This window comes from Dromiciops gliroides, chromosome 4 (assembly GCF_019393635.1).
Source record: "Dromiciops gliroides isolate mDroGli1 chromosome 4, mDroGli1.pri, whole genome shotgun sequence".
NCBI classification, from domain to species: Eukaryota; Metazoa; Chordata; class Mammalia; order Microbiotheria; family Microbiotheriidae; genus Dromiciops; species Dromiciops gliroides.
In genome coordinates this window covers 27,049,050-27,071,783 of record NC_057864.1, presented here as the reverse complement: position 1 = coordinate 27,071,783, position 22,734 = coordinate 27,049,050, and the positions used below count along the sequence as shown (strand labels likewise).

Sequence of the window (22,734 nt, the reverse complement as noted above, 5' to 3'; positions counted from 1 at the left end):
TATTTTATATGACTCCTAGTCATGCAGTCTGCATTCCAGCCAAATAAGTCTACTGGTTGCTCTCAGGACACAGCATGACCAGGCCCTGCAAACACCTCCCTCCACTCAACAAGAGACTCCAGAGGCTGAAGAATGGACCCAGAAGACCTAACTCCTACTGGTCTGAGCAAGAAGAGGGGTCGTCCTTGTGGACACCAACTCCTACCTGGGCTAGGAAAGGAGTACTGAGGAGGGGCAGACAGGCTGCCAACCCTCATGTCCAATCCCCAATTCTGTCCATTCATTTGACAAAAACCTCTTTAGGCTAATGTGCTGAACAAGAATGTTGGTATTGCTATTTCCAATGAAGAGCACAGTACTTGGCACATAGTACGTGCTTCATAAAGGGTTACTATTTCAAAGTTGGGGCTTCCAAGCAGAAAGATACATGTGGGAAATTAATAAATGGTTAAGAATACAGTGTCAGGGGGCAGCTAGGTGGTGCAGTGGATAAAGAACCAGCCCTGGATTCAGGAGAACCTGAGTTCAAATCTGGTCTCAGACATGTGACACTTGGTCCCCAACTAGAGACTTGCCTACATGATCCAGATGGCTTCAAATTGAAAACAGAAAGGGACAGGGGAAAGCAGCCCCCCACATAAACCACTGGCAAGACCCAGGAAGAATCTGACCAGCACAAAAGACTAAAAAGTTCATTACTCAGGCACAAATGAACTATAAGGAACATAAAAGATACAGGTGGAATCTTCACAGTATCACTGAAACCCACTGAGATGTGATAGACAAATGAAATTTAACAATGGCAGAGCACCATCATTCAAAAGGAGCAGATTAAGTGAAGAGCAGTGGGACACAACTGTACTTAAGAGAAATGCAAATCAAAGCAACTCAGGTTTCCCTGACACCCCCAAAATAGACAAAGATGACAAAAGATCATCAGAAGTGTTGATGTTGGAGAAGCTGTGAAAAGACTGGAACATTAATGCATGGGAGCTGGGAATTAATATAATCATTATGGAAAGCAATTTTAAATTATCCTAATAAAGTGCCTGAAATGTCCATCAGTTGGCTCAGAGAGTCCTGTGTATGTGCATGTATATATATATATATATACACACATACATATATACACACACACACACACACACACACACACACACACACACACACACACACATATATATATCCCAAGGTCACTGACAAAGAGAAAGTCAACAAAATATCGATGGTGGCAGTTTCTGTAGAAGAAAGGACCAGAAACAAAGCATTCTTTGCTTTGTTTAGCTAAACAGCTAAATGGCTAATGGTGGGATATGAACAGACAGGAAGATCATTGCCCTGTAAAAAACAATTAACTGAGAAAAATACAGAGAACCACAGGAAAGCAACAAGAATCAAGAAAAAAAGAAACACACTGACTACAACAATGTAAATGGAAAGACTGGAACCCCAACCCCCCACAACCCCCATCCCCCAGGAAAAAGGAGAAAGAAATCCAGCCCTATGTAATTATAATGATCCAGATGCTCTCCAGAAGAGAAAGGAGAACGTGCCTTCCTTCCTTCTTTGCAGAAGTGGTGGGTCATGAGTGTGTAATAGTGCATATCCTGTCAGACTCAGCTGGTTAGTTTTGATGAACTGCTTTTTTTCTCCCCTTTCTCACTATCTTTTTTCTTTGTCTTGAGAAGTCGTTGTTGAATCATTTTTCGGTAGTGTCCATCTTGTAGTCACCCCATGTTTTTTGGTTTTTTGGCAAAGCTACTGGAGTGGTTTGCCATTTCCTTCTCTAGCTCATTTGACAGATGAGAAAACAGGCAAACAGGGTGAAGTGACTTGCCCAGGGTCACACAACCACTAAGTGTCAGAGGTCAGATTTGAACTCAGGTCATCCTGACTCTAGGGTCTGGTCCTCAGTGAACTCTATCCACTGCACCACCTGGCTGCTCTTCTTAAGGAGAAGGATATATTTGGAAATGCAGGTAGTAGCTAGAGGCAGGTGATAAAATATCAACCTTGAAGGACTTAAGAACTCTAATGAAATGCAATGACCAGTCAAAGTTCCAGAGCACTGATAAATGAAACAATCCATCAAGAAGCATTTATTAAGTGACTACTATGTGTGAGGCACTATGCATTGAGGATACAAAAAGAGGCAAAAGATAGGTCCTACTCTCAAGGAACTTGTAAACTATCTAATGGGGGAGACAACAAGCACACGAACACATACAAAGCAAGCTATATAAGAATGATCAAGAATTGACTGAGGGAAGTGGGGAAGGCTTCCTGTAGGTGGTAATATTCTAACTGGAACTTAAAGGAAGCCAGGGAAGGCAGTACTTGGATCAGAGGAGGGATAGTGTTTTCGGAGATGGGAGACAGGCAAAGTACGAACCAAAAGTCCAAGAGACAGAGGGTCTTGTTTGTGTGACAGCCAGGAGGCTGGTGTCAGTGAATCAAAGAAGACGTGTTGGGGACCACGGTGTAAGAAGACTGGAGAGGGAGCAGGAGGCAAGGTTCTGAAGGCCAGACTGAGCATTTTATATTTGGTCCTGGAGGTGATTGGGAGTAACTGGAATTTATTGAGTAGGGGGTTGGTATGGTCAGATCTGTGCTTTAGGAAAGTCACTTTAGTGGCTGAATGGAGGCTGAACTAGAGTGGGGAGAGACTTGAATCCAGCAGACACTGCAATAGTCCAAGTGAGAGGTAAGGAGGGCTGCACTGCATGGCAAACATTTACTCAAAGGAGAGAAGGGGGCATAGCAGAAAGAAGCTCCAAAGCTTGGCGACAGCTTGGATGTGGGAGGTGAGAGGAGAAAGCAAGCAGCCCAGGACGACTCCCAGGTTGTAAGCCTAAAGGGATTGGGGGGATGGTATTGCCCTATACGTTAAAAGGAAAAGCAGGAGCAGGGGAAGATTTAGGGCAAAGATAAAAAGTTCCAGTTTGGACACATTGCACTTATGCCATCTACTGGATGCCCATTGTGAGATGTCTGAAAGGCAGATAAAGATCAGAAGTCAATGGAGAGACTGGTGAAGGAAAGGTAGATTTGAGAATCACCTACAATAGACTGTGAATCAATCCGTGGCTGCCGATGAGATCACCACGTGAGGTAGTCCAGAGTGAGAAGAAAAAAGGACCCAGGACAGAAACCTGAGGGACACTGACAATTTAAGGTCACGATCTGGAGGACCACCCAGCCAAGGAGGCCGAGAACAAGCATTCAAAGGAGGTAGAAGGAGAACCAGGAGACGTGTGTCCTGAAATCTGAGGGTCAGAGTATCAATGAAGAGAAGGAAATGGAGAGTGTCAGAGACTACAAAGAGGTCAAGATGGATGAGGATTGAGACAAGGCCATTGGATCTGGCAGTTAAGAGATTACTGGCAACTTTGGAGAGAGCAGCTTGGGTGGAATGATACAGTCATAAGCCATATCATAAGGGGTTAAGAAGGGACTGAGAGGAGAGAAAGTAGAGGTGCCAGTTGTGGATATCTTTTCCAGTTCAAACCACAAAGGGTAGAGAGAACATAGGACAATAGCAGGGATGGAAGGATTAAGTGAGGGTTTTGCCAGGATCAAGCAGAAAGACATGTTTGTGATGCAGTAGAAAGGGAGAGACTGAAAATAAGTCAGAGTGGGGATGACAGAGGGGGCAGGGTGGAATGGGTCATTTAGGCAGAGAGAAGGCTTAGCCTTGATGACTAAGGCCCCCTCTTTGTGTGAGACAGGGTGAACAAGGAGAGAATGGCAAAAGGCAGCTGTGTGATGGGAGATGAGGAAGAGGGGAGAAGAGGGAGCTCAGGACTAATGATAAAATATAAGGCAGGTTCTCCACTGAGAGAGTAGGGAGAGGGGGACCAAGGGAGGTTTGACAGACTTGCTGAGGAGAGGGGGAGAGTAAATTAAGGCACGTAGAGTAGGACGACCTAGCAGCAGAGAGGGCCCAGCTGAGGTTCCCCAGCTCCTGACAAAGAAGTGACAGTGAAGAATGACAATTTTTGGAAAGGCCAATAGAGGGATTTATTTTGCTGGACTCTGAATATTTGTTCTAAGAGCTCTGTTTTGTTCAAAGTGGCTGGGGCTATGGCATGGAAAGAGAGATGAGTGATATGGGTGGAGAGAAAAAGAGAACAGTGGGTCACTGAAGCATTTTTTTAAAAAAATGCACAAAATAGCGGGGCAGCTAGGTGGTGCAGTGGATAAAACACCGGCCCTGGATTCAGGACTACCTGAGTTCAAATCTAGCCTCAGACACTTGACACATACTAGCTTGTGTGACCTTGGGCAAGTCACTTAACCCTCACTGCCCCACCAAAAAAAAAAAATCTAAAAAAACAGGAGGAAACACCAGACAGAAACACAGATAAACAGGCCATCTTTGAAAGTTACATGTGGAAGCTATCATACACCTGAGAGATCCCTGCAAGCAATGACTGTTTGGAGCTTTTTACTTGTCATCTCAGTATCTGGCATGGAATGGACGATGGAGACTGGACTGACTTTGGAATCCCTGGTTTCCCTCCAGCACCATCTTCTGCAGGAGCCCTATAAGGGTCCTTTTGCAGACTGGTCCAAGTCAAAGGGTCCCCTGTCCAACAGAAAGCATGACTTCACCTGCTGCCAGGCCACACCCCGCACAGAAGGCTTTACCTTTGGGGATTTTGAATTTGTTGTCTTTCTTGTACCACAGGCATCCTTGAGCAGTGTTCACAATCTTGACGGGATATTCCGTTTCAGGGCAATCAAAAGGTTTCAGCGCAAAGTCCGTGGCTAACAGAAAAAACAAAAGAGGAGAAAATGCCCATCATTCCCTTCAGTGGGCTGCACCTGGAATGGACAGGAACACCTTTATGGAACAAAGCTGGGGCCTGGTCAAGAACCATGGCTCAGTGCAGGGAGTTGGGAGACCTGCGCTGGCACGCCAGGCCTGTTGTCAGGGTGACCTGGTGCCTTGATGGGCCCCTAAATGCTCACCTGTTAAACCAAGATCATGACGCTCCTACTACCGACTTCATTAAAGTGTTAGTGAAGAAAACACTTGGAATAACGGTTAAAGGCCTAGAAAAACAAGTGCTGTTGTACCTAGGCTTATGATACCTCCAAAGGGCTTTCCTCCATCACTGAAACCCAGCTATTGGGTCAAAGTGACACACACCGGCCTTTGGTACAGGGCACAGCAGGTGGGGATGCCTAAGAGCCAAACAACGCTTGTTCCTGAGCACTGGATGTCTCACAATGGGATGCAAGCAGGAGCCAAGACCGGAGGCTTGGGCTGGGGTAAAACGGAGTCATGTCTGGCCTCTTCTAATCTGGGAGGTTGATGCACTAAAGGCAGATGATGCCAGCTCACTCACCTATATATTTATTTTCAGCAGGAAGATGCAGATCTGGATTTAATTCAAAGTCACTGTTCCACAGGTCAGCCCATGTTTTTTCAATATCTATATAGGAAAAAGTCAGACAAAGGAGTAAGCAACTTTGGGGAACTTTCACTCAGAGTGCCCACACCAGGGGTAGACACAACAGTGCAGCAAGGGTGGCTGTTTACTACAAGGGGGGAGGAGGGGGAAATTTTGCAATGGGGCCAAGGCTTAAGACTGTGGATAAGAGAAGTCTGAGCTCATATATGGGAAAGGAAAACCCCTCTCTGGGCAAAGTCTGCAAGAATGCCACAATGTAAGTACAACCCACCTAGTTCTAATGATTCAGACCTAAAGCAGTATGGCTTTCTATGAGAAAAGGGAGAATAATGAACCTGTTTAGCTGCATCTTTGGACAGCAGGCCACCTTACCTTCTATGCTATAGTGAGTCCCAAACCACTTCTCCCTGAGGTCACATCTTCCCTCATTAGCAGCAGACAGTAGGACGAGGTTGGCTTTTTGTGGGATTAGCTGATTAAGGGCATCGGTAATAATCTGTAGCAATAAAAACAAACAAAACTTCATTTTCATCCAGGTTACTCCTACTAAAACTATCAGGCAAGTTCCCAACGAGTCATTAGCTCAAGTAACTTTACCAACCTCTGCCTTTCCCACTGGCATCATTAATTAACAGAATAAATGCCTGTTGACTGATCACTAATGAGGTAAGGCAGCCTTTCCTAATGGACAGTGTTAGCCTCAGAGCCAGAATCACCTCCATCCGGGTTAAATCCCACCTCTGCCCCACACTGGCTGTGTGGCCCTAGCCCAGTCACTTAACCTCTTAGTATCCCCCCTGAACAGGCACTGATTGAGATGGGACAGGGAGGCCCTGCAGGCAAGCTGCCTATAATGATAAAATCAATGATATACTTTTTTTTTTTTTTTACAAATGATGATGTAACCAATCTGGGCCAAAAGCTCAGGAATGAGCTGGTAATGAGTGCCAGGAGTTCATTTGCTCCTAAAAGTAATAAAAAGGCTCTCTGCCAGCCCACGAGATAGCAGAAATTAAACGAACATTTTCCCCTCTGGAGTGACCTACAACAATGTCCACTACTCAAAGGGATCTGGCTCCCCTAGGGTTTTAAATGTTCTAAGGGTAGACAGGCTTTTGTGGGTGATCCTGGTTAATAAAACCACTGGTAACAGAAAAATCAGTCAGCATCCAGAAGACAAGGTAGTAGGGTCCAGGAACTTTTCATCGTGCCTTCAAGTACAGGACTGTCTCTGGTCCCCTCTAAGGGCAGCTACTGACATCTCCAATGAAGAGATCATGAGACCCTCCCTCCCGGGGCAGGGCCCTCTACTACTAGCCAGCAGCGGTTGTTTGAAGCTCAGAATTCTGGGACTTGCTGCACTTGTGCATGAGTATTTTTACTGTATTAAGCCTCTGGTTTCCCCAAAGCCCAATTTCATTCCATTTCAGCTGTCGGATATCTGGGAAGTTTTGAAAGATGAAATAAAACTATTCTAGAACTAAAGAATCCAAACTGATGCTGGCAGAGGCAGCTTCAAAGCCAAGTAACACCTGGGATGTTTTATATGCCTTTGTAAACAGATGGGAAGACGGGGGCAAAGACTCCAGCCCTCCAAGGGTCCATAACTTTGTTGATGGGACTCAGCCTGCATAGAGGAATGGCCCAGCCCTTTTGTTCCATGTCCTCCTGAGCTCCTGAGGCCCCCTAGTGGTAGTCTCTCCCAGCTCAAATGAAGTGGTTTCTGAAAGACAGACCCACTGTCCTTCTCCAGGGCCTAGGTCTAGGGGAGCTCAGGAGCGTTCTTTGTATTCTACAGACTTGAAAAGGAGAACCTCAGGGCCCCCTCAGAGCTCAATGAAACACTGGAAAAGGAGTCGAACTTCTTATTTAAAAAATGAACACAACTCTTGATAAAGAAAATATTTCTAAAGTTGTATGAACAACAACAACAACCCTTCTGATAACCCTCTTCAAGACCCCCCATTTCCTCAGGGAATGAGTGTTTGTAGCCATCCCCTCCCCCATCCTTCCCCTTCCCTCTTTCTTCCTCCCTCCCCATCCTTCCTTCCTTCCTCTGCTCTCTGTCTCTTCACCCCTCCCTCCCTCATCCCTCTCTGCCCCACCCCACTAAGCAGAACACATACCTCTGGCTTATATTCAAACAGTAGCTGGTCACCAGTGAGGAAGTCCTGCAGGGGGTACAGCTGCATGTTCTCACACATGTTTTCCACATACTCAACTGGATCTGTCTGTGGACAAGCAGCATCCTTTACCACCAGAACATCCCCATCAGCATCACTGCCCAGTCTCCTGAAGACACCATCTGATCCTTGACCCTCCAAAACAAGCCTCTGCCCATTCCAGGATAGGAAGCAGTTGCCAAACTAATTCTGAACCCCCTTTCGAGATGTATTAGAAGGATTTTGGCTTCGATGCAGAAATGTCTACTCTTTGGGCCTCCGAGCAATCTCAAAGACTCAGTCTACATTATGGTTACACAGCACCAGAGACTAGAAGGAAGCTAGGGAGTGCCACAGCACACAGGGCAATGAGTCTGGAGTCTGGAAGCTCTAAATTCAAATGTAACCTCAGACACTAGCTGTGTGACCCTGGGAAAGTCATTTAATGATTATCTGCCTCAGTTTCTTATCTGTCAAAAAATGGGGATATTAACACCTACCTTCCAGTGCTCTTGTGTGGATCACATAAGAAGCTCTCTGTAAACCTTAAAGTACTCTGTAATTGCCAGCCAGAATGAGGAAGTCCTTCTTTATACTAAATTTAAATCAGTTCCCCTCTGACTTGCACCCATTACCCCTACTTTTGGTTTGATAGCACTACACAAAACAAATGTCTATACCTCCATGAGATGTGTACTTCAGATCTCTGATGATGCCAATAGACTGACTGAGACTTCTCTTCCCTAAATAAAATCGCTAGAATTCCCTCAAGTGTTCTTCATATTCTTATGATTTCCAGACTTCTAAACATCTTTATTCTACTTTAGACCTAATACTTGGTTTATTAACTTCTGCCTTAAAACCTAGTGTCCATGGGCAGCTCGGTGGCACAGTGGATAAAGCACCAGCCCTGGATTCAGGAAGACCTGAGTTCAAATCCAGTCTCAGACACTTGACACTTACTAGCTGTGTGGCCCTGGGCAAGTCACTTAACCCTCATTGCCCTGGGGGGAAAAAAAAAAAAGGAAATAAAAAACCCAGTGTCCTCCTTAGCTGTTCCTGGCAAAAGATCCTCTATTCCTTGACTCTGAGCATTCTCTCTGGCCATCCCCCACACCCGGCATGCTCCCTCCTCATGCCTGGCTTTATTGGCCTCCTTTCTGGCCTCCTCCAGGTTTCAGCTACAATCCCACTTTCCACAGGAAGTCTTTCCTGACCCCTCGTAATGTGAATACCTTCCCACAGTTAACTATCTCTAGTTTATCCTGTCTATATCGTGCTTGTCCATGGTTATCTGCATGTTCACACAGACTGTGCGGCATTGCTTTGCATCCCCAGTGGTTTGCATAGGGCCTATCTGGCACATAGTAGGCACTTAATAAATGTTCACTGATTATAGTACAAATTATTCTGCTGCTTCATTCTCTATCAATTCATATAAGTCTTTCTATGTCTTTCTGAAATCATCTATTTCTTCATTTCTTCCAACATGTTCATCTACATTATTTATTCAGCCAATCCTTAACTCTAGACATCCTCTTGGTTTCCAGTGTTCTGCCACTACAAAAAGTGCTGCTACTTGCAGCTAGGTGGCACAGTGGATAAAGCACCGGCCCTGGATGCAGAAGGACCTGATTTCAAATCTGGCTTCAGACACTTGACACTTACTTAGCTGTGTGACTCTGGACAAGTCACTTAACCCTTATTGCCCAGCCAAAAAAAAAATTTTGAGAAATTTGAAAAAATTGAAAAAAACAAAAAAAGAGCTGCTACTAATAATTTTGTACACCAAGGATTTTTTCCTCTTTGGCATATTTAGGGTGCAGACCTAGCCAGGGCGTAGCTGGGTCAAAAGGCACACCCTGTTTAATCACTTTGTTTGCATAATTCCAAAATGCTTTCCAAAATAGCTGTACTGATTCACAGATCCACCAACAGTGCCTCAATGTACAGTCAAATTAAGGTCAAAGAAAACTTGCCCATCTTGCTCTGCCTCTCTGTCTCTTTCATCTCCGCCCCCAACCCAAGCCACAGCCCTGGTGAAACCTCTCTTCGCTTGGATTATTGCCAATGTCTTCCTCTTGGTCTCCTTTCCTCAGGTTTCCCCCACACTCCCACAGCATAGCTGGTGACCATGTCACCTTCCTACTCAATACAACTGCAGGAGCTCTGTATTAAAACTCTGAGACTGAATATATAAAATCCTGCTTTTGCCTTTAAAATCCTTCCCAAACCAGACCCTCTTACCTTTCCAGTCTTCTTCTAGAACACGCTAGGACCTGGCTACACTAGCTGCCTCCTTGTGGCTCGTCAAACACAAAAACCCAGCTCCAAACTCTAAGCACCCTCTCTGGCTGTCCCGATGCCTAGAATTCTCTCCCCATGGGGGCCTTTCTCACAGCATCCACTGTACGTATAACTCGTGACTTACTGTGTTCCTGTAGCCCATTACACTGTGGACTCCTAGACTGGGTCAGGGATGATAGGTTTGCCTTTCTTTGTATCCCACCACTTAGCACAGGCCTTGGCACACCAGAAGTGCTTAGCGGATGTCTGCTGAATGACCAACAGCACACAGTCCCTGAACCCTGACTTTGCTGCCCTCCAGCAAATGAGAGGATGGTGCAAAATAACTAGTCTACCTCTAGCTTCCTTTGCTGTTGAGTTGCTGTCTCTTGGGCCTAAGGACCCGCTCCCCTTTCCAAAGCCCGACCACCCTGCATCTCCATCACCATCGGCATTTTTACCCCTACTGGCTGAATGCCCCTGGAAGACGTAAAAGCCCAGCCAACCCAGCCCAACATGTTCTATCATCTCCACTGGGCCCTCCCCCTGCACACACTAACTCTTTCATTCTTCCGTAACTCCCCATCCCCCTGCCCACAGAACAACCATCCCAAACCCGTCCCCTCTCCTGCCCTCTCCCCCAACTCGGCAGCCCTCACCCTCCCATTCCTGTTGTGTGCTCTCTTCTCTTCCCTTCTCCCTATCACATACCATCCACCTGGCCTGTTCTGCTTTGCTCCAAGGCCAAGTCTAACCCTAATCATGCACTGGGCTCCATCTGCTTCCATCTTTCTGGGAGCTCGCCCCTTTGTTCACCTGCCTTTGGCCTTATCCACTGGCTCCTTCTCTCACTCCTTTACTGGTTCATCATCAATGCCCCGGCCCTTGGCTCCTGAACTCATCGGTTCCCATAGACTCAACTCTCACCTCTATCCTGACAACTCCTAGATCTATGTATGTCTAGGCCTATTCTCTCTCCCACTCTCCTGGCCCATTTCACACACAGCCTGTTGCACAGCCAAAGGGCATCAGAAACTTAGTATGTTCAAATGTAAGTCATTAGCTTTCCTAATAAACCACTCCCTCTCCCTAACTTCCCTGTTTTCCACCATTTTCCTCACTCACCATTCACTCAAGACAACAGAATCTTTTGCCTCTTCACTGTCACTCACCCCTCATGTACCAAATAAATCATTAAGTCCCATCAATTCTACCTTCCCAGCATCTCTCCCACATATCACCTACCCTCTTTTCTCACTCTCATGATCACTGCCCCAGTTGAAGACTCTTGGCTGAACTATTACAACAGCTTTTGCACTGGGCTGGCTCAAACCTCTCCTCTCTCCCTTCTATCTTCCACATAGCTGCCAAATGGACATTCCTCAAGAGCGGGGTTGACCATATCATTTCCCTATCGTCTCTGGACTAAAATAAAGCCCTTCGCAACAACTCCAGGCAGCCTTTACAGGGCTCAAGATACAGCATTCTCCTTCATACAGGCCAGCTGGCCTCCTCACAATTACTCCATCTCCCACTTCCATGCCTGCGGCCAGGGTATGTCCCCTTTGCCTAGGACAATCACCCTCCTCCCATCTGCCTCTTAGGATCCTCCTATGGGAAGCTCGCATGAGCCCCAAGCCGATGGGCGAGGGCCCCCTTTCCATGTGACTCTACCTACCTCATCTACATTTCATATTTACTCTTCTGGATACTTTCTACCCCACCAAAGAATGAAAGCTGCTTGAGGGAAGGGACTTTGTACCCCAAACACCTAGGCCAGCACTGTGTCTGACAGAGGATCAAACTTGTATTAAGGGCCTCCTCTGTGCCAGAGAATTTGTCCATCTATGGGGATAACAAGAAAGGGAATGGAAAAGTCTCTGCTCCCAAGGACTCCACAATCTAATGACAACATGCAAAGACAGACAGGAGGGATCAGAGATAATTAACAGAGCAAAGGCTGCCAATAGACAAGGCAGGCTTTTAGCACGCTCAGAGCCAGGAGATGGGAGTGTGAGGAGGACCGGGTAGCATAAGAAGACTGCAGAGGGAGGAGGGGAGCACCAGGCCGTAGTTTGTCCTGGAGTTCATAGGGAACCACTGGAGTTTACATGAAATGGTCTGACCTGCACCTGAGGAAAATCATGGTGGCAGCTGAGTGGGGGTGGTGGCAGTGTCAGAGAAGGGAAGGGATGAGGTAGGCTGTGAGCCTGGCTGACTAGGAGGATGGTGGTATCCCCAATATAACAGGAGGACATGGGAGGGATACTGAGTTCCATTTCAGACACAGTGAGTTTAAGCTGTCTGTGTGATATCTAGTTTGAGATGATTAATAGTTGGAGATAAAACTACAGCTCAGGAGAGAGACTGGACCTGAATAAGTTGACCTGGGAATGATAAGCAGAGAGATGACAAATGAGTCCATAGGAGATGATGGATCACAAATCCAAGCAGACTATTGTTGTGTGTGTGTGTGTGTGTGTGTGTGAGAGAATGAATCATTTTTTTGGGTCAGTGTTTTCTTTCACAACATGCCTAATACAGAAATATGCTTTGCATGATTACACAGATATCACCTCTATCAAATTGCTTGTCATCTCAGAAAGAGGAGAAAAGCAAGAGAATTTGGAACTCAGATTCTTTTTTTAAAAAACCCAAATGCTTAAAAAAAAACAACTTAACTGTTTTTACATGTAAATGGAAATTATTTTTTAAAAAATGATACTATTGGGGGCAGCTAGGTGGCGAAGTGGATAGAGCACTGGCCCTGGAGTCAGGAGTACCTGAGTTCAAATCCGGCCTCAGACACTTAACACACACTTACTAGCTGTGTGACCCTGGGCAAGTCACTTAACCCCAATTGCCTCACTTAAAAAAAAAAAACCTAAAAAAAAAAAAAAGATACTATTTTTCCCATGGGATGGAGAGATACTTAGAGTAACTATGGTGATGTAAGAAACAGAAAATAATCAATAAATTATATATTTTTTTATTTTAAAGGGAAAAAACCCAGTATCATCTTATTACAGCAATGTGAACAATGACACTAAGTTGGTCAATACAGCAAAATGTATCACTCAATCACTAGAATGTAAGCTCCTTGAGGACAAGAACTGTCTTGACTTTTGTACTGGTATTCCCAGCATTCAGCACAATGGGTGGCAAATAGTAGGCACTTAATAAATGTGTTTTTATTCTTTCATTCCTTCATTTGTTCGTTTGTTCATATGGAGGTCAGTAATATGAGAAGAGGCTGGAAAGCTCGCTGGTTCTAGATGGTGTAGGCCTTGAATAATGTCACAAAGAAATGCTAGAACATAGAATATAGAAAAGCTTTCCCAACTGAAAGGGAATTAGAATGTGGATTACAGACTGTCAGGGCAAAGAGGATCCTTAGAGCATGGAAGCCTAAATGTAGAAGGAAATAAGCTGCCTCAGGAAGGATCTTTTCTACCAGGTGGAACTGGAGCTCCAAGCTGTCTAGCCCCATGCCCAGGCTTCTTTACCACACCATACTACCTCTCCTTTCCAGTGTGATCCTTTACAATGGTAAGTTTTGGCTGTGCCATCAATCCTAGTGCCTGGGTCCCAGTTACCATCCATTCAGAAATGACACACCTAGACTCCCACACAGAACGCTGGTCTCCTGAGTTTATTCTAATACACTGGTAGAAGTGTCTTTAAAACCCTGTCCTGTAAGACAGGATTAGCCCCATTCTTGCATCCAGAAATCCATTAGAACCTATGTTGGTAATAATTCTAACATCCTTCTCTAGCACTTTAGTCTACAAAGGGCTTTGCTCATTCTCAGTCCTGGTAAAGAACTAATTAAGCAAGAGTTGTCATCTGCATTGTAACAAATGTGAAAGATGAGAAGCAGAGAAAGAAAGAACTCTGCCCAAGGTGACACACCTGGCTCTAGAGAATCCAGCCCTCAAACACAAGGCTCCAAGGCTAGTTCGTCAATTGATCAGGAAGCGTTTATCACTTCTCTGCTAAGTGACCAACACCAGAAATCAAATCAAAAAGGGGAGATGCCCCTGCCCTCAGAGAACTTCCACTCTTCTCCCCACTTGCCCATGCAAGTTCTTGATAAGTGGGAAGAGTTAATGCCCAGCACCTGCAACCACAAAAGACAGTAGAAAGGAATGTTGCCCCAGTACTGATGGGGATTCCATGTAAGACCAAAGAAAGAGCTGAAAGAGAGCCGCTGCAGATGTAAGATGTAAGACCCAGGGATGTCAGTCCTGGGCCTTCCAGGACAGTCAGAGGAGTGACCCAGAGCAACAGATCTGCACTTTGGAAGTCTCACCCTGGCACCAGTAGGCTGGATGGGGGGAGACTGAAGGAGGAAAGATCAAGCTGGAAGCTGTTGCAGTAATCTAGGCAAGAAGTCATAAGGGTCAGAACTAAAGTGATGGCTGCATGAGGTGAAATAAGGGGTCAGATCCAAGTAAAAACAGCAAGATCAGGCAACCACCCGAAGTGTGAGGTGCAGGAGGACAAAGAGGTAAGGATAATGCCACGGTTGCAAATCTGAAAAACTGGAGAGACAGTGTTGCCTTCAAAAGCAACAGGGAAGCTCTGAAGAGGGCAGAGTTCTGTTTTAGAAACATAGAGTTTGAGATGCCTGTGGGACAGCAATAGACAGAGGGAGATGTGGCACTGACACTCAGCACAGACTGGGGCTTGGTAGGCAGAACTGGGAGCCATCAGTGAAAAAAAGAATAATTAAAGCCATCAGAGTTGATGAGGTCACCTAATGAGAAGAGAGACTGCAGACACAAAAGGGCTAACCAACTAAAGCTCACCTCCAGCAGCCCCATCACCGTTTTACAAATGAAGAAAGAGGCAAGTCACTTGTCCAATGTCATAGCACACCAAAAAGGTCTCTATTACTTAGTTTAATTACATACGGATCACTTTTTGGATGTCAGTGAAGTATAGCTGGACCTGGGAATGACACTTAAAATGCCACTTTCAATGTAATGGAAGGAGAGTTAATACCCCTTTCCATGAGGACAAGAGGCAAAACCGAAAAAAGCTTAACCCACAGTACCTGTTCTTGGTAATGAAATTCATTATCCTCAATTTTCTGAATCTCTTCAAAAATTCTGTAAAAGAAAATTCTAGTTAGAGCGCATCACATCAATACTGAAAATTCTCCTTGGAATGCTAGAACCACCCCGCCTAAGCAGAACTCCAAGGCCTTTGCTACTTTAAGGAACAAGACAGACAGGCACCCGTATGACACCTTTGCTTTGTGCCCCATTCCTCCTCCGAGGTTGACAATTTCTGTCTGGAGAACCACTATTTTCTGGTTCCCATATTGAAACTATAGGAAACTTGCACTCTTCCCACCCCATGCCAATCGTTACCAAGTCTTATAAACTCTACTGACATACATGGGTGCATGCAAACAAGAGTTTATTAGGGGCCTACTTATTAGCCAGGCCCTGGGCTAATAAGCCCTTTTACAAATATTATCTCATTTGATTCTCACAACAGCTTCATGAGGTGAGTGCTATTATCATTATCCTCATTTAATTGCTGACAAAACTGAAAAAACAACAACACAGAGGTGAGGTGACTTGCCCAGGGTCACTTAGCTAGTAAGTCTCTATAGATGGATTTAAACTCAAGTCTTCCTGACTGAAGGCCCAGAGCTCCAGGCCCTGTGGTGCCTCCTAGCTGTCTATGTATCAGTGCCTTCTTCAACACTCCTACCACGTTAGTTTTCATAATTACTCACTGCCAACTACCTGGACTGCTATCATAACCTACCAGGTCTTTGCTCCTTACCTTTCCCCCGATTTCCTCCAGACTCACCTTCCTCATTCACAGTCCTGCTTACACCAGGCTGCTACTCAAAACCCTTCACAGGCTCTGTCTTGGTTACCAACTTGTCAAAAATGAAGCCATCTCTATCCCCCCAAAACCCAATCACTAAGTGTGGCCTTCTTCTAACATCTCCAATCCGGTTTCCGGTCACTTCACTATTCTTCATGCTACCTTCAGATTCAACTTATTCCTCCTCCCCCCTTCCCCACCAACAGCCAACCAGCTGCCAAGTTTTGTCCTTCCAACACTACTCCTACCCACCCCCCCCTTCTTTCCATTTCTGTTTCTACCCCTACTTCAGGCCCCCATCACCCCTGACCCAGCCAAATGGAAAAGTCTCCTGGTGCCGTCCTTGCAAACATGCCTAATGGGAACTCTCTCTAACATTGTTTCTTTCTACCTCCCCTGCCCTGGAGACAAACACAACACTGATCATGTCATGCAGGAGCTCTCCAGGGCTCACCCAACAAAATACAGACTCACTAGCCTGCAATTCCACAAGCCAGCAACAAACTCTGTGTGTGTGGGGGGGGGGGGGGGGTGGCAATGAGGGTTAAGTGACTTGTCCAGGGTCACACAGCTACTAAGTGTCAAGTGTCCTCCTGAATGCAGGGCCTGTGCTTTCTCCACCATGCCACCTAGCTGCCCCCTCCCCCTACATTTTCTAACCAAAGTAGGCTGCTAATGCTTCCCCAGACTCTCCTGTCCTTCTCCAGTGCCCACTGAGGCCTTTGAGCATCACTCCCTTATGTCTCTATGTCTAGTCTCTTCCCTCAATTTCTATTAAGAGCCTTCTCCCCTCAAGATCCAGCTCAAGAGTCATCCTGTTTTTCTCAATCCCCATCCCCTCCAGTATAATCACTGGCCCTTTGTCACACCTCTGACAATATTCTGCTTGGACCTCTCCTATACATACATCATACATCACATTAATTGGCATGCTGGTCTGATTACTCCCACCAAACTAAACTCCTTGATGTTTTGCATGACTACATATGTATTAACTTATATTGTATTGCTTGAGTTCCTGTGGGGGGAGGAGGAGGGAAGGAAGAGAATTTAGAATACAAAGTTTTCAAAATGGACATTAAAATTGTTTTTACATGTAATTGGGAGAAAAAATAAAATTCTAAATAAATGGAAAAAAACAGATTAAACTCCTTGAGGGTGCCTGGTCCTCGCCTAAGGCATTAACCAAAGTCCATAAGTTGTAGAGGATTCTGGGTCATGAAACAGCTACAGACAGTGTCTTCAGCAGAGTGAGGGATGGAAGTTCCAGAGACCTGAGTTCGAATCTTAGCCCAGGCACTCACTAGCTGAATGACCCTTCTCATGTATGAAATGAGGCCATAACAGCACATACCTCCAGGGACACTGGGAATCAAAATTGCCACCCTCAGAGCACTGCAGAATAAAGGCTAGCTCTTAGGCCTTGTCCCAGGCACATCCTCTCCCTCTCCTTATCTCCAGGCTCATCTCCTGCTGCCCATAAACAGGGCCAGAATTGGGCCTTTAGACTGTTCTGTGATCTCTCTCCTCCTTCACAAGGCCCTATAGAAAGCCTGGGCTTTCTCACCTCCCACTCCTTTTTCAGTCCCTTGTAATCTGACTTCAATGAAAACTGCGCTCTCCTAAGTCACCAGTGATTGCTTAATTGCTAAATCGAATGCTCCTTTCTCACCCTCACCCACCTGAAGAATATAAAGACAGATGGTATAGTAGCTGGGGTGCTGGACTTTGGAGTCAGGAAGACTTGAGTTTGATGCTGTCTCAGACCCTCAAGAGCTCTGTGACCTTGGACAAGTCAAGTACCTGCTCTCAGCCTCCAGTTCTTCATTTGCAAAACAGGGATAATCAGAGCATGGACCCCAGAGGCTTTAGTGAGGAGCAAAAGAGACTGTGAAGTGCTTTGGGAGTCACAGGAGCATATGAGATGATAAGCCTTCAAGCACTCAATGTTAGCTAGAACTAGTGATGATTAGGGTTATTAATGTCTCCAGAGTACAGGACACGTTTGACCACCTCTTCCTTCATCCCCAGCTTTTAGGGATACTCTTCCTTCCTGCCAGGCCTATCTCTCTGGGTATCCCTTTAACAGGCTCATCACCCATACATCCTCTGCCCACTGGGCATGGGAACCCCTCAGAGCTCCATCCTGGACTCTGCTCTCCTCTCTCAATGAATTCAACAGCTCCCCTACATTCTCAGCATGTGGCTCTCAAATCTATATACCCAGCCCCGTCACCTTCCCGGGCCTACATCACCAGATGCCAGCTCAGTGCCTGCACATCCAAAAGAGGACTCATCTGTCCCTCTACATCTTCCAAGTTTCCCTGAAGGACTCCACTCCCATCCTCCCAGCTGCTCATTTCACAACCTGAGTCCTGGTAGGCTCCTGACTCATCTCCAAAGTGTCTAATCAGCTTCTCGACTTCCTCAACCTCTCTAACATCCCTCGCCTCCCCTCTATTCACATAACCCCCATTCTACTTCAGTTCTCACCTGGACTCCTGCAGTGTCCTCCTACCTGAGCTCTCTCCTCCCTCCACTCCAGCCTCCGCCCAGCTGCCACCATAACACCCCTACAGTACAGAGCTGACCTGTCCCTCTCCTGCTCGAGAAGCCTTGCCAGTGGTTCAGCTAGAATAAAACCCAGGGTTTGTATAGCCTTGAAAATCCTTCCCAAGCTGGCTCTAGCCCAAGGGTGCACTCTTCCCCTCCAGACAGACTGGGACTAGCAGCTCTTCCTCATCCCTGAATTCTCCCTCCACCCTCTGCACGGCATGGTCCCATTGCACACCTAGCTCCTCCCTTCCAGGCTCAGCTCCAGTGCCACTTCTTGCCAAACCACTCACTTCCTTTGTCAGCTGACACTTCCCTGGTAGTGCATCAGACGGCTGCACTACAGAGGATTCAAGATCACTGTGAGCAACAACTGAACCAGATAAGGAAGAGCAACCTTCGTCCGATTCCTCGACAAAGTGTCACTGAGCACCGGCTCTGTGCCAGGCCTGGATTGCACATTGGGGAGGCAGACAAAAAAGGGAATCGGGCCCTGCCCCCTAGGTGATTTCATAGGCCACAGTGGAACATGCAGGTGGCAGCTGAAGACATGAAGGTGGCTCCTGAGCACTTGCAACTGGAACCCAACTACAGAGAAGAGAGTGAGGGTGCCAGCTCCAAACTGGCCAAGGGGGGTGGGGGTGGGGGACAAGAACAATGAAAGAACGAGGTCTGAGAGGGCCAAAGCACTGACAGGAAGCTGCTTCCACCTTCCAAGACTATGAACAAGTGGGGAGCCTGAAAAAGAAGACGACACCCACCCCACCCCCCTCACCCGCCTCTGGTCCAGCCAATGAGGGCTCTTGGTAGCTCTACAAGGGTAAACAGCCCACCTCTCATGAGGCAGTTGCCATATCCTTCAGAGAAGTTCTTATTACCTTTTATCAGGTCCTAGCTGCTGAAGCATTTTTAAATACTGGAACACAGTATGAGCAACCTAAAAATAAAACACCTGATGAGTCTTTTTGAATATTATGATAGACAAAAAAAACTTTATTTTGACGATAAAAAACTTTTACCTCATTGAAGTGTTCATAACCTTCATCAGTCAAGGTAATAGAAATACTAAACACTGAATATGTGGAATTTTGCTCAAATCCTGTCTCACCATTCCCACCAAATAACGCCAGAGCCCAGCACCTAAAGATGAAAAGAAATGATCCATAAACCACACTTGTGACATTTCATATGTGAGAACCAGAGTGCCACCTCCTGCTGAGAAAGACATTATAAGAACCAGGACCCGCCCCCTAGCAAACATGTGGCTTGGCATCTAGAAGTAGTCACTCTTCATAGAACCGCCTGTAAGTCATGTCAATCGATGCTACCAGCCAATTAGTTTGGAAAGTGTGTGGGGACTGCCCTGCTTCCTGTTCCACAGGGGGCTTCTGGGAGAAGCCACTGAGGGTCGCTCTTTTCATTTGGACTGGCTTGTGGTGGGAGAACTTCAAGTGTTCTCATGCTGGAAGGCTGGATAGCCAGATGAAGGTAGCTTTCTCTCTCTCACTTTGCTAAGCCCTAATATACTTTAATAAATGCTTAAAAGGGGACAGCTAGGTGGCGCAGTGGATAGAGCACCGGCCCTGGAGTCAGGAGGACCTGAGTTCAAATCCGACCTCAGACACTTAACACCTTAGGCAAGTCACTTAACCCCAGTTGCCTCCCTTTAAAATAAATAAATAAATAAATAAATAAATGCTTAAAAGCCTAAAATGTTGCTGAATTTATCAGTAAACTTAGCTAGTTCTACCCGCCACACACACACAAGTGTGCTAAGGTGATCACGCATTAGATTTTTGTGTGTGTGAGGCAGTTGGGGTTAAGTGACTTGCCCAGGGTCACACAGCTAGTAAGTGTTAAGTGTCTGAAGCTGGATTTGAACTCAGGTACTCCTGACTCCAGGGCCGGTGCTTTATCTACTGCGCCACCTAGCTGCCCCCCACACATTAGATTTTAAACATCATACATATTAATATTAGCTAACTGAAAGACTTCCAGGTCTAATTAGGAAATCTCGGCCATTAATAAAAGAACAAGACCTAAAGTGGACAGAAGGCTAGCCTGAGCTCAAGAAGATCTGGCAGATAATGGGAGTGTGACCCAGGGAAAGGTGCTCTACCCCTCTCCATGCAGTTGTCACCTGCTTTGTTAGTGTGACCTATACCAGTGAACTTACAGGCCAGGACTAAATAAATACATAATAAAATAAAGGGAGGGGCAGCTAGGTGGCGCAGTGGATAAAGCACTGGCCCTGGATTCAGGAGGACCTGAGTTCAAATCCAGTTTCAGACACTGGACACTTACTAGCTGTGTGACCCCGGGCAAGTCACTTAACCCCCACTGCCCCACAAAAAAAAACAAAAAAAACCCCACAAACAAAAAATCTATTGATATATCTAAATAGAATAAAGGGAAACCAATGTAAAAATTTGAAAACAAAACAAAACACAAGAAGTATTTCTGAAACCGGCAATCACAGGTCTACTTGTGCTTTTGAAAAGGAAGGCATTAGCCCTCTTTCATGTAACCAAAGCAATTCTATCTGAACATCCTGAGCACACAAGCTGAGAGGGGACTGAGACGGCACCGCTCCTGCAAACAGGGAGGCAGCGTATGTGATCCTCGCACCTCCCTAGGGAAGTGGGCAGAGCAACACTCTGGTCATCCAGAATGTGGCTAACTCTGAAACAGCCAAGGCTCAAGACAGCTAAAGGCTAATCATCTCAGTGTCCAGACTTTTGGCTTCAGTTTTTTCTTATGAAAATTCTAAAAGATACAAAGCATTTCCCTATCTAGACACTGGCACACAGACAAAAATATGATTGATGACTCGGGTTCCTTACTTTAAGCACTGGTGGCCGAGGGTTTGTAGGCATAGCAGGACAAGCACAAATCTTTTCTGAATGCCTAGGCAAGCAAGGGAACACTGAGCTCAGCCCTGACTAGGGCTGCATGGGGATGAACCTGGGCGGCCCTCCCAACAGCCCCAAGGGGTGCCTGGTGTCAGCCTGCATTCTTTCTATGGGCTTCACCGCCTCCCTGACAGCAGACACTGCAGGACCTCCCAGCAGTCAAAAAGCTCTGCTTTCCTGGCAAATCTATTAGTGAAGCCCAGACTCCCTTGACAGCAGCAGTTCTCTCCTGAGGTGCTTCTGCCATCCTTGTGGGTGAGCCTCTCTGAGAGTTTCTGAAAAGCCAAAGTCCTTGGCCTTCGTCTCACCAGCCAGGGCCTAGCTCCCAGCCTTCTCCTAGGACCTAATCCACACGTTTGCTCCCATCTGCATGAAGTCACAGACCTGAAAATCAAGAAGCATTGCATATCTACTAGATCCTTTTGAGTGGGGCAACACTACCATCTTTCCAACACTCAGAGTACTGCAACAAAAATCCATTTCTCCCACTTTCAGTTTTACATCTATAGGCATACACACCAGAGGTCAAAACAAGCTTTTTCTCTTCTTGGTTGACTACTGCATTTGTTGGGGTCCTGGACATCTATGGGCTGCAAGGTGGCACCACAGTGGACAGAATGCCGAATGTAGAATCAGGAAGACTCATCTTCCTAAGTTCAAAACTAGCCTCAGACACTTACTAGCTGGGTGACCCTGGACAAGTCACTTCACCCTGCTTGCCTCAGTTTCCTCATCTATAAAATGAACTGGAGAAGGAAATGGCAAACCACTCCAGTATCTTTGCCAAGAAAACCCCCCAAAATCAGACACAACTGAAAAACGACTGAACAAACAACTGAACTGGATACCTGAAGGTACTGAATTTTTAGGGTTTGCTGTGCTATGTCTACTTCAGAGATGAGGAAAATGGCAAAAAGATTCTCCCTGCAGGCATCAGCATGCCCCTTTGTGAAACATCAGCCTTCTAATCACCTCAGAGTAGAATCCAAGATATGTCGGGAAGATTTTTAAGAACTTCACAGTGGTTTAAAAAAAGAGTCAAAATAAATTTTTAATTCTGGCATTGTTTGGGTATATATAATGTGCATTTGTAGGCGTCTCTTCAACTTAATACCACTTTAAATGTTCATCCAAGATATGAGAGATTAACACAAACTATTAGATCTTTAGAAATCCATGGCTTCCCCCCCAGTTTTTGTTTAGTAATATTAATCAAGTATACCAAGTCCTAGCTTATTAGAACTCATTAGAACTACAATGAGTCCACCCATCCTGAGAGAATCTGTGTATATTTTACACTGGGAATAATTTCAATTGTTCAATTTTGATTCTAGAGTATTGCAATAACTTTATATGAAACAAACAAAAAAAGGAACACACATTAATATTTATATTTGCCAAACATTCGCTTAAATAGGATTTGTTCTTCAGACAGTCCAAACATTAAAATAAAAGAAATTTTCATTTCATTGATGCTACAATGTCCTCATCTAATACAGTTATTGCTAAATAGGTAGAGAGTTGTAACTGAGAGTCTAAGGAGCTAGCTAA

At 45.7% G+C, this 22,734-nt stretch overlaps 1 protein-coding gene across 1 annotated transcript in view; it reads right to left on the bottom strand.

Annotated features, from left to right (window-relative positions):
* NRDC (nardilysin convertase) overlaps window positions 1–22,734 on the bottom strand; it is an 86,268-nt gene that overhangs the window by 13,116 nt on the left and 50,418 nt on the right. Inside the window, 7 exon segments of the mRNA XM_044001929.1 lie at window positions 4,651–4,770; window positions 5,355–5,441; window positions 5,793–5,916; window positions 7,547–7,651; window positions 14,928–14,982; window positions 19,150–19,208; window positions 19,291–19,411. Coding sequence (XP_043857864.1) covers window positions 4,651–4,770; window positions 5,355–5,441; window positions 5,793–5,916; window positions 7,547–7,651; window positions 14,928–14,982; window positions 19,150–19,208; window positions 19,291–19,411 — 671 coding nt within the window.